Source organism: Camarhynchus parvulus, chromosome 2 (genome assembly GCF_901933205.1).
Source record: "Camarhynchus parvulus chromosome 2, STF_HiC, whole genome shotgun sequence".
Taxonomy (NCBI): Eukaryota; Metazoa; Chordata; class Aves; order Passeriformes; family Thraupidae; genus Camarhynchus; species Camarhynchus parvulus.
In genome coordinates this window covers 184,266-197,996 of record NC_044572.1, presented here as the reverse complement: position 1 = coordinate 197,996, position 13,731 = coordinate 184,266, and the positions used below count along the sequence as shown (strand labels likewise).

Genomic DNA, 13,731 nt, shown 5'->3' with positions numbered 1-13,731 from the left:
CTCCACCTGCATCCCACGCCATTTCTGTCTGTCGCCATGTCCTGTGTGCCCCACGGGAGGGGGGGCCCACATAGCCCTGCTCTGCCAGGAGGAGGACAGCTCTGCTTGCACTGGGGGGAGAGGACAGCTTGCCAGGGGGCTGGGCTGGAGTGTCCCCAGTGTCCCTAGAGGGGCCGGGTGCCGGGAGAGCTGGCCTGGGGGAGAGCAGAGTGCTCTGGCCTGGAGCTGCGGGGACAGGGGGCCGTGGCGTGCTCTCTGTGCCCGGCTCTAACGCGCCTGTGTCTCTTCTCTTCCAGTCCCGCAAGGGCGCGGACCCGGAGCGCGACAAGAAGGTGCCGGAGTGCAAAGCGGACAGCATCGGCAGCGGGCGCGCCATCCCCATGAAGCAGGTTCGCTGTTGTCCTTCACCCCGCTGTGAGAGCAGGCTCCAGGGAGCGGGGCTGGCTGGTGCTCCTGCCCCGGGGCTGCACGCCCCAGGGGTGCTGGGGGTGCCCTGGGGGCTCTGTGCCGTGGCTGGGTGGGTGGGTGGGTGGGCGTGCTGGGGGTGCTCCGCGGGCCCTGTGCCGTGGCTGGGTTGGTGGGTGTGCAGTGGGCTCTGTGGGCTGTGCAGTGGGCTCTGTGGGTGGGTGGGTGTGCAGTGGGCTCTGGGGGCTGTGCAGTGGGCTCTGTGGGTGGGTGGGTGTGCAGTGGGGCTCTGGGGGCTGTGCAGTGGGCTCTGTGGGTGGGTGGGTGTGCAGTGGGGCTCTGGGCCCTGTGCAGTGGGCTCTGTGGGTGGGTGGGTGTGCAGTGGGCTCTGGGGGCTGTGCAGTGGGCTCTGTGGGTGGGTGGGTGTGCAGTGGGCTCTGGGGGCTGTGCAGTGGGCTCTGTGGGTGGGTGGGTGTGCAGTGGGCTCTGGGGGCTGTGGCAGGGCACTGCTGGGGCTGCAGCAGCGGCTGCAGAGTGGTTCCAGCAGATGGCATCCATGCCCCACGCCCGCTGCAGCCTCTGCCGCAGCCTCTCTCTGCTCCTCTCTGCTGCTCTTCTCTCCTGTTCCTTTCCACTCCTGCTCCTGCTGCTGGCAGGACAGGAAGTGGATTCCCCTCTTCACGGGCTGCTACAGAGAGCTGTGAGCACAGTGCCCACACCGTGAGCCGCTGGGAGTCTAAGGGAGGCACTGCTTCCTCCAGCAGCAGTGCATTGTGCTCCTGCCTCTTGGCTTCCAGGGGAGCTTGAACTGCTGGGATCCAACCCAGAGTGTTGCCTGCCCCTGTGTCCATCGCTGGCAAGCAGTGGTGGGTGATGTCCAAGCGAGCCAGGTGGTGTGGATTGCCTGGATGGTGTTTCCATCAGGATTTCCTTGCATTACAGGAAAGACTGATCTGGCAGTCTCCGGTTGTGCTCCTGCTTTGCATGTTGTGCCCCTGTTGTGGATTCATCTACCCTCTGCTGGCCCATGGGCCCCCAGTGCTGCCTGGGCTGAGTTGCACAGGGCCAGTTGTGTCCCTGCATTGCAGGAGTGCTGGGACATGAGGCAGCAGAGTAGAGTCTACATCCCCACCAGGTTCTGGCTGCCTGGTACGATTCCGTGCTGAGATTCCGTGGGGAAGGACTCTGTGAAGCCAGGCTAGCTGGGGAGGGGAGTGGTGGTCACAAGAGAGAGACCCTGCTCAGTGCTGGAGCTGCCAAAGCTCCTGCCCTTCCCTGCCCTTGGAGTAATCCTGGGGCAGGTTTGTGCAGGGCTGTTGGTGCCCCAGGCAGGGGGCTGTGCTGGAAGGAGGCTGGTGTTGGGAAGGCAGCCCTGGGAGGGTTGGCTCTGGAGCCAGGGGGCAGTGGCAGGAGAAGCAATGCCAGGCTGGAGGCTTGGGATCTCACACATGGGGGCTCTGCCCCTGAGGCACCCAGGTTTGCACTGCCCCCGCAGGAAGAGGCAGCCCAGCTGTGTGCTGGGCCATGCCCTGCTCTCTGCAGCACAGGGCCTCTGGGTGTGCAGTGAGTCTCTGTGGTGGATTGTTGTTAGTGTGGGGGGTCACTGGCATGAGGTGGGTCGTTGTTTGTAAGATTGAACTGGTATTTAGTGCAATTCAACAGTTGTTGGTGTGCTGTGGGTCATTGTTTGTGGTGGGTCATTGTTGGTGTGCAGTGGGTCATTGTGGTGGGTCATTGTTGGGTCATTGTGCTGGATCATTGTTGGCGTGGGGGTCACTGCCATGAGGTGGGTTGTTGATTGCAGTGGGTCGTTGTTTGTGGTGGGTCGTTGTTTGTGGTGGGGGTCACTGCCATGAGGTGGGTTGTTGATTGCAGTGGGTCATTGTTGGTGTGCAGTGGCAGTGCCCATAGGCTCAGGGTTGGGGTCAGCCCATCCTGGGCAGCCGGGAAAGTGATGGGCGGCTGTTCTGTGTGAGGTAGAGCAGCTGGAGCCCTCAGTGAGACCTGGCTTGGTTCCCCAGATCCTGCTGCTGCCTGCCGAGGGCTGGTCCTGAGAGGGGCCTGACAGCCTCTTGTGCCTGCACCCCTGGGTTCTTTTTTCCAGGATCTCCCTCCACTCGGCAGGGCAGGATGAGTCTTTACCTGCTCCTGTGTCTCTGTGCTGCTGACGAGGCCTGGCCTGCTCTGCTGGAGGCTGTGTTGGCTTAGTGGGATTAAGGCTTTCCATGGTGTTCCTGTGTGAAATGGGGAGAATTGGGACCAACAGAGGCCCAGCTCTGCAAACACGACCTCTGTACATCCTTTCTGGGCTTTGCAAGGAGGAGGAGATGCCAAACCTCTGCCTGGCTCAGGAATAAGCAGAGGAAGCAGTTCACAGCAGCAGCAGCAGCTCACAAGGAGAGCCTGGAGCAGCGTTCCCATGGGAGATCCAGGTCCGTGCTGGGCTCAGGACTGGCACCTTTTCTAGCCAGAGGTGCTAGAGGTGGTTCCACAGAGATCCTGGCATGTTTTTACAGGAACATACGTGGGGGAAGTGGTGTTTGCCAGGTGGACGCTAGCTTGTTCCAGCAGATACCAACATGTGGCTTGTGGGGAAGGGCTTGTCTGGTAGTGAGGTTAGCACTACAGTTTGGCACATTCCTGCCATGGCCCGAGGCCACAGGGAGTGATGGCTTGGTACCACCAGCACGGAGAGGAGCACAGACTCTCAGGAGGTGTAGCTCTGTATCACAGAGATTCAGGACAGGGGGTGATTGCTCTGGTATGGAGCTGCCCCTTCTGGAAGATGGTGGAGGTCTCATTGCTTGCTGTCTCTGAGAGGCAGTGGGACAGTGGGGCCTTTAGCTGCTTTTCCTCTTAGACCACTCGTTGGTCCTGCCCAGCCCTAAGAGCAGAGAAGCTGTCGGGTTTGGGGCTGTGGGTGGCACATGGGCAGGATCTGCTGCCTGGCTCTGTGGCCAGCACTGGCTTCCCTGGGCATGGGCACCACTGGGCTGGCACGTTTGGTGCTGGGGTGCTGGAGCAGCTGGGAGAGGAGCTGGGCTGTGCCACAGTGCCAGCCATGGCTGGGGGCAGCTGGGAGAGGAGCTGGGCTTGTGCCAGCCAGGCTGGGGCCAGCACATGGCTGTGCCACAGTGCGCCATGGCTGGGGGAGCTGGGGAGGCTGAGCTGTGCCACAGTGCCAGCCATGGCTGGGGGCAGCTGGGAGAGGAGCTGGGCTGTGCCACAGTGCCAGCCATGGCTGGGGGCAGCTGGGAGAGGAGGCTGAGCTGTGCCCACAGTGCCAGCCATGGCTGGGGGCAGCTGGGAGAGGAGCTGGGCTGTGCCCACAGTGCCAGCCATGGCTGGGGGCAGCTGGGAGAGGAGCTGGGCTGTGCCACAGTGCCAGCCATGGCTGGGGACGGCTGGGAGAGGAGGCTGAGCTGTGCCACAGTGCCAGCCATGGCTGGGGGCAGCTGGGAGAGGAGCTGAGCTGTGCCCACAGTGCCAGCCGGCCATGGCTGGGGGACTGAGCTGTGCCACAGTGCCAGCCATGGCTGGGGGAGGAGCTGAGCTGTGCCACAGTGCCAGCCATGGCTGGGGAGGCAGCTTGGGAGAGGAGCTGAGCTGTGCCACAGTGCCAGCCATGGCTGGGGCGCTGGGAGAGGAGGCTGAGCTGTGCCACAGTGCCAGCCATGGCTGGGGGCAGCTGGGAGAGGAGGCTGAGCTGTGCCCACAGTGCCAGCCATGGCTGGGGCGCTGGGAGAGGACCCGTGCTGGCGGCTGAAGAGAGTGTGCCACAGTGCAGCATGGTGGGGGGGGGGGGGGGGGTGCCACAGTGCCAGCCATGGCTGAGGGACAGTGCCAGCCTGGGGGACGGCTGGGAGGGAGGCTGAGCTGTGCCACAGTGCCAGCCATGGCTGGGGGGGCTAGCTGTGCCCACAGTGCCAGCCATGGCGGGGTGGGAGAGGAGCTGAGCTGTGCCACAGTGCCAGCCATGGCTGGGGGGCAGCTGGGGGGGGAGAGGGGCAAAGAGCCATGGTGGGGGAGCTGAGCTGTGCCACAGTGCCAGCCATGGCTGGGGGGCAGCTGGGAGAGGAGCTGAGCTGTGTGCCACAGGGAAGAGGGTGCCAGCCATGGCTGGGGGGCAGCTGGGAGAGGAGGCTGAGCTGTGCCCACAGTGCCAGCCATGGCTGGGGGCAGCTGGGAGAGGAGGCTGAGCTGTGCCCACAGTGCCAGCCATGGCTGGGGGCAGCTGGGAGAGGAGGCTGAGCTGTGCCACAGTGCCAGCCATGGCTGGGGGCGGCTGGGAGAGGAGCTGGGCTGTGCCACAGTGCCAGCCATGGCTGGGGGCAGCAGTGCTGGGGGCAGCAGGCTCACCCATGGCAGTGCCCATGGCACCCATGGCTGCAATCACTGTGATCCACGATCCTTCCTGCTCTCTGTGAGCACAGAGCAAGCACTGGGAGGCACTGACAGCACACAGTGGGGTCTGGGGTTTGCGTGGAGCCAGGGAGCAGGAGGCACGCCTGGGAGCTGCAGAAAGAGAAGCACTGGGGAGCCTTGGCTGAGCAGGGATGTGTGTTGCTGCTGCAGGGCGCTTGGTTGTCACTTGTCACTGCCTTCTGCAACACAGCACATCTGGGTGACCTGATCTGTCTCCCTTATGCACGTCTGGAAAAGATGGAGCTCCCCAAGGGGACAGGTGAGACTGTGGGTGTTGGGGCCACCCCACGCCTGGAACAGCACCCACGCACCCTCCAGGCAGCTGCTGCCTCTGCCAGGGCTGCTGTGTGCCAGGGACTCAGCTCTGAGTGCTGGAGTGTCCTTTTGGTGATGGTCCTGCAGGGCTGGAAGAGTTCCCTCTAGCTGGACACTTGTCTCTCAGAAGTGGGTTAATGAGGCCGGGAGAGGAAGCTTCCTCAGCTGTTTGTTACCAGGAATGAGCTCCTAATTGCACATCTCCCAGATCTTTCTGGGAAGGCTGCGTGGGGCGTGCTGGCAGCCCCAGGCTCCCCTGGCCCCTGGCCTGGCTCTGCTCGGGCCGTGCACTCCAGCAGGGCCCAGGGCGGGTGACTCCTCCTCCTTGGGAGCTGGGATCATGCTGGGAGCTTAGATTACATTTAAATTGCCATTTGCATTTTCCAATCAATACGCGACTTCACAATTAAGTTTGGTGTTAAAATTCTTAGCAAAAAGTGAGTGGAAGGGAGATTTGTGGAGTAAACGAGTCCTCTGGGGGCCATCACCACTCCCTGCTTCATTACGCTGCATATTGCTGCTGCTGCTTTTACTGAGCACCAGCCCAGCCCAGCTCAGCCCAGCACGGCACAGCCTGAGGAGTGCTGGGAGGCGAGCAGCGCCAGGCTCCCCTCCTTCCCTCTGTGTGGCACCTGGGGAGAGTTCCTGCCTGCGAGGCCTCCTGGAGGTGCACGGGGAGCTTGGGGAGCACCTGTGTGCCAGCACGGGGCTCTGGGGCACGAGGAGCCTGCCTGGGAGACGCGTGGGCAGCGGCACGGGCGCTCAGCCTGGGCTGTTCCCCCTTCTGGAGCTCTGTTCCTGCTGCTGGCACAAAGGGGCTCTAGGGCCGGGCCCTCCTTTCCAGCTCTCACTTTGGCTGGGCTTCAGTCGGCCAAGCTGCAGGTGTGAGGCTGACCCAAGGGCAGCCGAGCTGTTCTCTGCAGGCAGCCTGTGTCTGGGGCAGGCTGGCACTGCTGGAGTGGGTGTTTCGTAGCATCAGGGGGCATCAGGTTGGAGTCACATCGAGGGGAGGAGAGGAGAAGAGCTGCACTGCAGGATGCTACAGGATCAGAGTCAGACTGGAACTGAGCTGGGTTTAGGGCAAGAAGGGGGATCATCATGCCCAGGAGGGATCTTCATGCCCAGAAGAGATCACTGTGTCCAGAAGGAATTGTCACACTCAGAAGCCAGAGAATTCCACACAGTGACTTTGAGTTGGATCTGTAACTTCAGCCCAGTCAGGAGCAGATTTGTTTGAAAGATACCAAACAAATGTTCTGAATTACAGCGAATTCACCATTTACCTGGGTGAGCTGGTGGATGTTAAACTGGCTTTGTGTGGGAGGAGGAACAATCATTTTCATACACTGTGTGGGAAATGTGTGGCCCAGCTGTGGTGTCAGAGAGAATGATTTTGGGTGGGTCCAGAACCAGAGGGAGCACGGGTGCTGCTGGGTGTGTGGGGGAGGATGGCACACAGGAGCCAGGCAGCTGTCCTGCTGTCCTGCCCCTGGCATGGCATGGCATGGCATGGCATGGCATGGCATGGCATGGCACGGCTGCTGTCTCATCTGGGAGGTGCAGGCACATCAGGATCCCATCTCTCCTTGGTAGGAGCACTGTCCATCAGGGCAGGTTTTGTGAAGAGGCTGGGGTGCCGTGGTGCAGCTGAGCCTGTCCAGGGAGGGAGGGAGGGTGAGGTGACCTGCCAGCACCGCTGCAGCTCTGCTGTGACAGTACCACGATGGGCGCTGCCTGCCCTGTCTGGCCCAACAAGCGCTGCCAGAGCGAGGAGCCTTTCCCAGGGAGCCCTGGAGCTGCTCAGAGATGGCACATCCAGCCCAGGAGCTCACACGTGGGCAGCTCCCACCCAGCCCCTGTGCAGGACCAGCCCTACAGCCCACGGCAGGCTCCTGCCTCCTGCCCTGAGCAGGACTGGGCCTGCTGTCCTCAGCAGCTCCATTTGCCCCATGACAGGAGGCAGCTGGGGTTAAGGACCAGTCACTGCACTGATTTACACCAACGTTACCAGCAATTCCAACATTACCTTTAGGTTTTCTGGCTTTATGTTTTCTTGGAGTTCATTTGAGCAAGACGTTGAGGAGCTAGTCTGAATCAGATGCAGGTTGGCTGGACCGCTATAAGTCCTGTTGGACACAGGTTTGCCATTTATAACCATGCTGGCTCTCAGACGTGGATATGTTTGGAGACCTTGCACTTGACTAGTTCTCATTGCATTCATGGCTGGCTCTATGGGTTTTGTACAACTGGTGTTGAGGAGGGTTGTTGCTCAGTTAAAGTCCTGACAGAAAGCTAAAAACACTTGTCAGCACAGCCACTCCTGCCATCAGAGAGTGTGTTTTACCCAAGGGAGAACCTGGCTCCTCTAATGTCCTGTTTGCACCAGCTGGCACTGGCTCCTCTCCTCTCCTCTCCTCTCCTCTCCTCTCCTCCTCTCCTCTCCTCTCCTCTCCTCTCCTCTCCTCTCCTCTCCTCTCCTCTCCTCTCCTCTCCTCTCCTCTCCTCTCCTCTCCTCTCCTCTCCTCTCCTCTCCTCTCCTCTCCTCTCTCTCCTCTCCTCTCCTCTCCTCTCCTCTCCTCTCCTCTCCTCTCCTCTCCTCCTCTCTCCTCTCCTCTCCTCTCCTCTCCTCTCCCTCTCTCCTCTCCTCTCCTCTCTCTCCTCTCCTCTCTCCTCTCCTCTCCTCTCCTCTCCTCTCCTCTCCTCTCCTCTCCTCTCCTCTCCAGCTGTGATTCCAGGGTTGTTGCTTGCCCCTGGCAGCCCTTGGCAGAGCAGGAGCTGTCAGCCAGCTGCCACATTCCATGCCCTGTTCTCATCAGCACCTTCTGACTCTGACTCTGAGTCCTTCAGCTCATGTGCTCTGAGGGCCAGGGGTCTGATCCTGGCAAGGGAGCTCATCCTGCCCACACAGAGCCTTGCCCAGCCACTCTGCTTTGCTGTTCCATCCTGCATGTGTGGAGGGCAGCTCCTTCTCCCGCTGTTTGCTGGGAGCACTGAGCTGCAGTGGTCACGGGGACTCTGCCTGTTGTGCACCATTTATTGCTGATTTCACGCTCCCGTCTGGCAGTGCCGTCCCCCCACCACTTTGTGCTGGGCCTTTGCACCCTGCAGGAGCAGCAGCTCAGTCTCCAGGCACTGGGACAGGGCCCCCAAATATGCCAGGGCTGGCAGGGCTGAGACTTTCTGCCCAGGTTTTTGAGGAGGGGCTGGCCCGGGGCCCAGATTTTTGCCCAGTTAGGAGCAGGCAGTCTGGGTGTCTGTCCAGACAGCACTTTCAGAGGGGCCAGGCCTGACAGTTGGTAGAGCCAGCTTTTTCCCAGACTTTGTTACTCATTCCTACTTTTGTCCCCCATGCTGTGCTTCCCTCCCTGCTGGCAGAGTGCTTGATGTGCTCTCCCTGCTCCAGAGCCCTTGCACCTGCTGTCTTGCCCCAGCTTCCTTCTCCCTCTCCACCTTTGTCCTTACCTGGTACATGATAAATTGCTGCTGAAGGTGGATTTCTTGGGGAGGCAGAAATGAGTGGGGAGAGGATGAGGGTTGTGCTGTGAGCTTTGGTTCGGATCAATGGAGTTAGGTCTGGGTTGTCTGAGTGCCATCATTTCCTGGCCCTGGGAGTGTGGTGCCAGCGACAGCAGGGTGGGTCCCAGGTAAAATCCTGATGGGAAAAGGGCATGACCCCGACTCTCAGCTGCCCAGGACCTGCACTCCCTCCTGGGATGTGTCCATCCCTACTCTGTTTGACAGCTCTCAGAATCACAAGCAGGCGAGGAAATGTGCATCCCTTGGGAAACCTGTATTTGGAGTGTTGTTTCTCAATCTGGGACTGCCTGTCCCCAGTTTTCCCTGCCTTGACCATCCCTCTGCACTTTGGGTGGTGGAGAAGGTCTGGGAGCAGTCTGTCTGTGGTGGGGAGGCTGGCTCCTGCCCTGTGTGGGCACTGCCCTTCAGCAAGGGAAGAGTGGGTGGTTTGGGACTCCAGAGGATGTGATGGGTCCCTCAGAGGATCTGAACGTCGGCACTGACATGTGGAGACCCTTATCCCTGAAAGGGAGGGGCTGTCTGTGGGGACTGGGGGCTGGTGAGGAAAGAGTGCAGCCCAGGGAGTGTGGGAAAGCCGACCCAGAGGATTTCTTGAGTCTGCTCGTTGTTTCTTCTCAAAGACCAGTCGGCAAGGGGCAGTGCTGGAGTGGAGCATGAGGTGCCTGGGTCAAACAGCATCTGAGACTCGTGACTCTTCTCTTTCAGGGCATTCTCCTCAAACGCAGTGGCAAGTCCCTCAATAAGGAGTGGAAGAAGAAGTACGTGACGCTGTGTGACAATGGGGTCCTCACCTACCACCCCAGCCTGCATGTGAGTACTGAGCTGAGTAGAGGAGCAGGGTGGGACAGAGCAGTGTCCTCCCTGCAGAGAGGGGCTGGGGAAGAGTCTGGTAGCAGATGGAAGTTCTGGGCTCTGCCCTGGGCAGGAGCTCAGTGTTGGCCACTCCCAGGCAGCATTTTCAGCAGAGCTGGTTTTCACCAGGGCCTGGAGGAGACTCTCCTGCAGGCTGTTCAGTGCCAGGCTGGTGGAAGCTTGCTCTGTGCAGGGTTACACTGGGAGCTGCAGTTCTCTCCTGTTTGCCTGCTCAGTCCTGCAGCGGGTGAGGAGCAGGCAGAGAGCTCCTTGCAGCTGTATCTGCTGGTGCCATTTGGGTGTGGGATGATTTTCCTGGCTGCTGGGTGTTGGGTAATGGAGAGGGGGTGTCTGTGCAGAGCCCGCGCTGCCCTCGGAGCCGGCTGATCCTGCTCGGCTCAGGCGCGCAGCTGCCGCCCCATCCATCTCTGTCGCCTCCCCACTGTGGGGCTAATGGCTTCTTCCCCTTCCCTCTTGAGCACAGTTTGCTGCTGCAGCAGCAGCCACGGACAGACACACCTGTGACACAGGCCCAGCACCTCTGCCAAGGATGTGCTGCCACAGGACAGACGGACGGACAGTGGCTGGGGGGCGCACGGTGCTTTAGGGGGCTGCAAGGAGAAGAACAAGGTGCTGCAGCTCTTGTGAATGTTTCCAGGCCCTCAGTGTGTTCCTGATCTCCTCAGATGTGGGGTATTGGAGTGTCCCAAGCCTCAGAGTCTTTCTCCTCATTGCTTACCCTGCACCATCACTCCAGGGTTTCCCATGCTCAGTTATCCAGCTCCAGAGCCCCATGACCCTCCTGTCCTTGAGCTGGAGACCCAACCATTGCATTTCCTTTCTCTAATTTGTTGGAGCCTTTTCTTAGAGTCCTCAGTCCCCATACTGTGATGTACTCTGCAGTTCTCTAATTTTGTAACCCCAGTTTTTGATCTTCAGATCACCAAGCCAGGAGGGAGCGGCTGCTGCTGCCCTCTCCGTGTGTGTGCTCACCTGTGCACCCCTGTGTATGGGCTTATCGCATTTCCACCGTGGAAATTGCCATGCTATTACCATCAGCTCTGGAGGGAGAGCAATTTCTGGGCTATTGTTTAGCTACTCTCAGATGCTGCTGCTGCCACACACCAGGTTTCTCTCCTTTTTTCACCATTCCTTCCTCAGGGGGTGATCAAGATTGATGCCACTTGCTTTCCATCCTGCACTTCAGTGTTTCATTTCATTACTGCGTTGCCCTGGGAAAAAATCTGGTTTGCTTCCAGCTGGTGCCACTGGTGATCCACAGCCCGTTGCTGAGGCTGATGCCAGCTGGCCTCTCCTGCCTGGTTCCAGGAGGAGCTCTGAACCTTGCCCCTGAGATAGCAGTTGGATTGCTGGATGTTTACCTACAGCGAGGGTGGATTACACGTGGGCGCAGAGCATGGGCTGCCCAGCCTGTCTGCCACAAGGCTGGGGTTCTGTCCTGTGTGCTGCCCTGTGGCATCACCTGCCCAGGAGCTGGGGAAAGGACCCTGGCACCCACCATGGTGCCCCACTGCCTGCTGCAGTTTTGGCAGCATGATCCACAAAGGCTCCCTGCCTCCCTTTCCCTCTGGCACTGCTGTACAGCCTGCTTGGAAGGGGTTCATCCAGGAGCAGGAGGTAGTCCAGAGGAGGGTGTCCCACTGCATCTGCTCCTCCCCATCCTCCAGAGGGAATCAGGAGGTGCTGGGATGGATTGGCACGCTGTGGCCCGAGGCACAGCTCCCATGCCCTTTCACAGGATGACACAAGCAGAGCACGTTACGGATGGAGCAAACCTGTGCTCCAGGGATGGGCACGTGCTCTTCAATCCCTTCAGTGTGGCAGCAGCAGATCCCAGGCTGGCTGGCACGGCGTGGGGGAGCTGTGGGCCAGAACAAACCACAGAGTGTCAGCCAAGGGGATGTGCTGTTCTTCATCCAGTTCTTGCCATGGGATGGGAAGTCCCAGCTTCTTCCCTGCCTGTGCTGCTGTGTGTCTGGGGATGGTGGAATTCTGGATGCAGCAGAGGGGTCCCTGAGAGCAGACTGAGCCTTGCAGGAAGACTGTCTTTCCCTGTCCATCCAGATGTTCAGTGCCCCAGAGCATTTTTGTGCTTTTTTGTGTTCACAGTGGCTGATCCCTGGCATGAGTCAGGGCAGTTCCTGGCTTGTCTTCTCTTCCATCTCTGTTACATTCTCTCCCTGTCCCTCTTGGGGTGGGTGTCAGGACCTCAGAGATCAGCAGCCCGAATTTATTTCTCTGCCAGTGCACATCTGGCCAGGTGTGTCCTTGCCCCACTGGATTGAGGTCAGGGCTTGGCTCTGGCAGTGCTGATTTTACCAACCAAAGCTTCCTGGTGGAGCTCTTAATCTGTTTTTTGGGAGTTCATCACTCAGCCTATTTCTGGATCTGGATCATGGTACCTCCAGCCCAACTTGAAAGTTTCCTCAACAGAAGTCAGGTGTAAACTCTGGGTTTTCAGTCACAGGTTGGCAAAACACCTGGTGGTGAGCTGGCCCTGGAATTGCTTTCCTGATGGAAGCAAATCTACCTTGACCACAGCCCAGACTCATGCCTGGGAGCTGTGGGGCAGTGGTGGGTTCCTGCCCTGAGGTGCCACCTCTGCCTCTGCACCGGAGCAGTTGGTGGTTCCAGGGACAAGCAGGATGCCTGGAATGGAGGCAGGAGTGCTGGGGGCCTGATCCCTGGATTCAGCAGGGCTTTCCTTGTTGCATCTATGTTCTACCTTTCTGTGAGTGTGTTCAGTGAAAGGAGAAGAACAAGTTGTGTGAAGAGCCTGGTGCAGTTTCCCATCACTTCCCCAAAGCCTTGGAGAGAATTCTGCTGCTGGGAAGGTGCGTGGCTGAGCCCAGGCTCGCCGGCCGCGCCGCACAGAGCCAGGGAAGCAGCTCCCATTTTGCAGCCAGTGGAGCCATTCACACAATCACCTTCTGTTAATTCTATCTGCAACATCAATTAAATTGTTTGTAGAAACTAATTGAATGTGGCTTAATCACACATCTTAATAGCTTTCCACGCTTTGAACTCGTTGTTAATTCCAGTAATAAAATGAAATGAGAGAACTGGCTGGGTAATTAGCGAGGAGGCTTGGGAAGAAATTGCAGTTTTATGGTGGGTAATAAAAGCGAGCGGCAGTGACCGCTCGCTCCGGCAGGCAGCCGGCGACCGCGCCACTTGTGCTGAGTGAGGGAAAATCCTCCAGCCCTCGGAGGGTCCTGCCCGGGGCTGGCACCAGCTCTGCACCCGGCCAGGAGCAGCTCGGCGTGCTGTGTGCCTGGGCTGTGTCAGTCACCAGGGTGTGGCTGGGGAGTGCCAGGGTTTGAGGGCAGCCCCGGGGCGGCGGCTGCCCGGGTTTGGGGGCTTGGGCTGGACGGGGGGGAGCGTGGGGCTGGGCTGCCCAGGTTTGGTTGGGGCAGGGGGTGCTCTGGGGTTGGGGGATGGGGGCAGGATGGGGGCGGGGCTGGGCTGCCCAGGTTTGGGGTGCTCTGGGGCAGGATGGGGGGCAGGAGCGTGGGGCTGGGCTGCCCCCGTGCCCGGGGTGCTCTGGGGCAGGATGGGGGGCAGGAGCGTGGGGCTGTGCTGCCCCGTGCCCGGGGTGCTCTGGGGCAGGATGCCTGCAGGGGGCCAGTGGGAAGAGAGGAGTTCAGACAGGGTGTGAAGGTGCTCTGGGGAGACTATGGCCCCTGCAAATAGCTACCTGAGAGCACAGAGCAGGGCCTTGTGCAGCCCCTGTCACCTGCTTTTGGGTCCAGGATGGAGGATTGTTGCTCTTAAACTGAGCTTGTTCTTGTGTTTATCTTCTTGGATGTGGGAGCAGACAGGAACCATCTCTGAGTTGACCTTTTGGGTGACCTCCTTGTGAACTGGAGTGAACCCAAGCGCCCACAGCAGCCACAAGCTCTCCCTGGACAGCTGTGGCTCCTCTCCTGATGGCAGCAGAGGAGCCCAGGGATGTGGTCCCCAGCTCCCTGTTCCTCCCAGAGCCTTGAGCTCCAGTGTAGGTCCCTGCTCTCTCAGGATCTGACCAACAGTTCTTCCCTGTAACATTGGTTGGGTCTTCCCCTTCTGAGGGCACTAGCCCAAGGAGGAGCTGGCCACATCAGAGAGGGGTGGGGAGAGCCACGGGGCCTCAGGGGCAGGGAGGGGTGGGAGCCACAGGGAGGGACACAATGCTCA

The 13,731-nt window shown here is 59.8% G+C and overlaps 1 protein-coding gene across 2 annotated transcripts in view; it reads left to right on the top strand.

The window, feature by feature from the left end:
* The window catches only part of AGAP3 (ArfGAP with GTPase domain, ankyrin repeat and PH domain 3), a 117,996-nt gene that overhangs the window by 65,700 nt on the left and 38,565 nt on the right, over positions 1-13,731 (top strand). For both annotated transcript variants that reach the window (XM_030943302.1, XM_030943303.1), the window contains exons 9-10: positions 297-389; positions 9,388-9,492. In XM_030943302.1, coding sequence (XP_030799162.1) covers positions 297-389; positions 9,388-9,492 — 198 coding nt within the window. The remainder of the gene's footprint in view (positions 1-296; positions 390-9,387; positions 9,493-13,731) is intronic.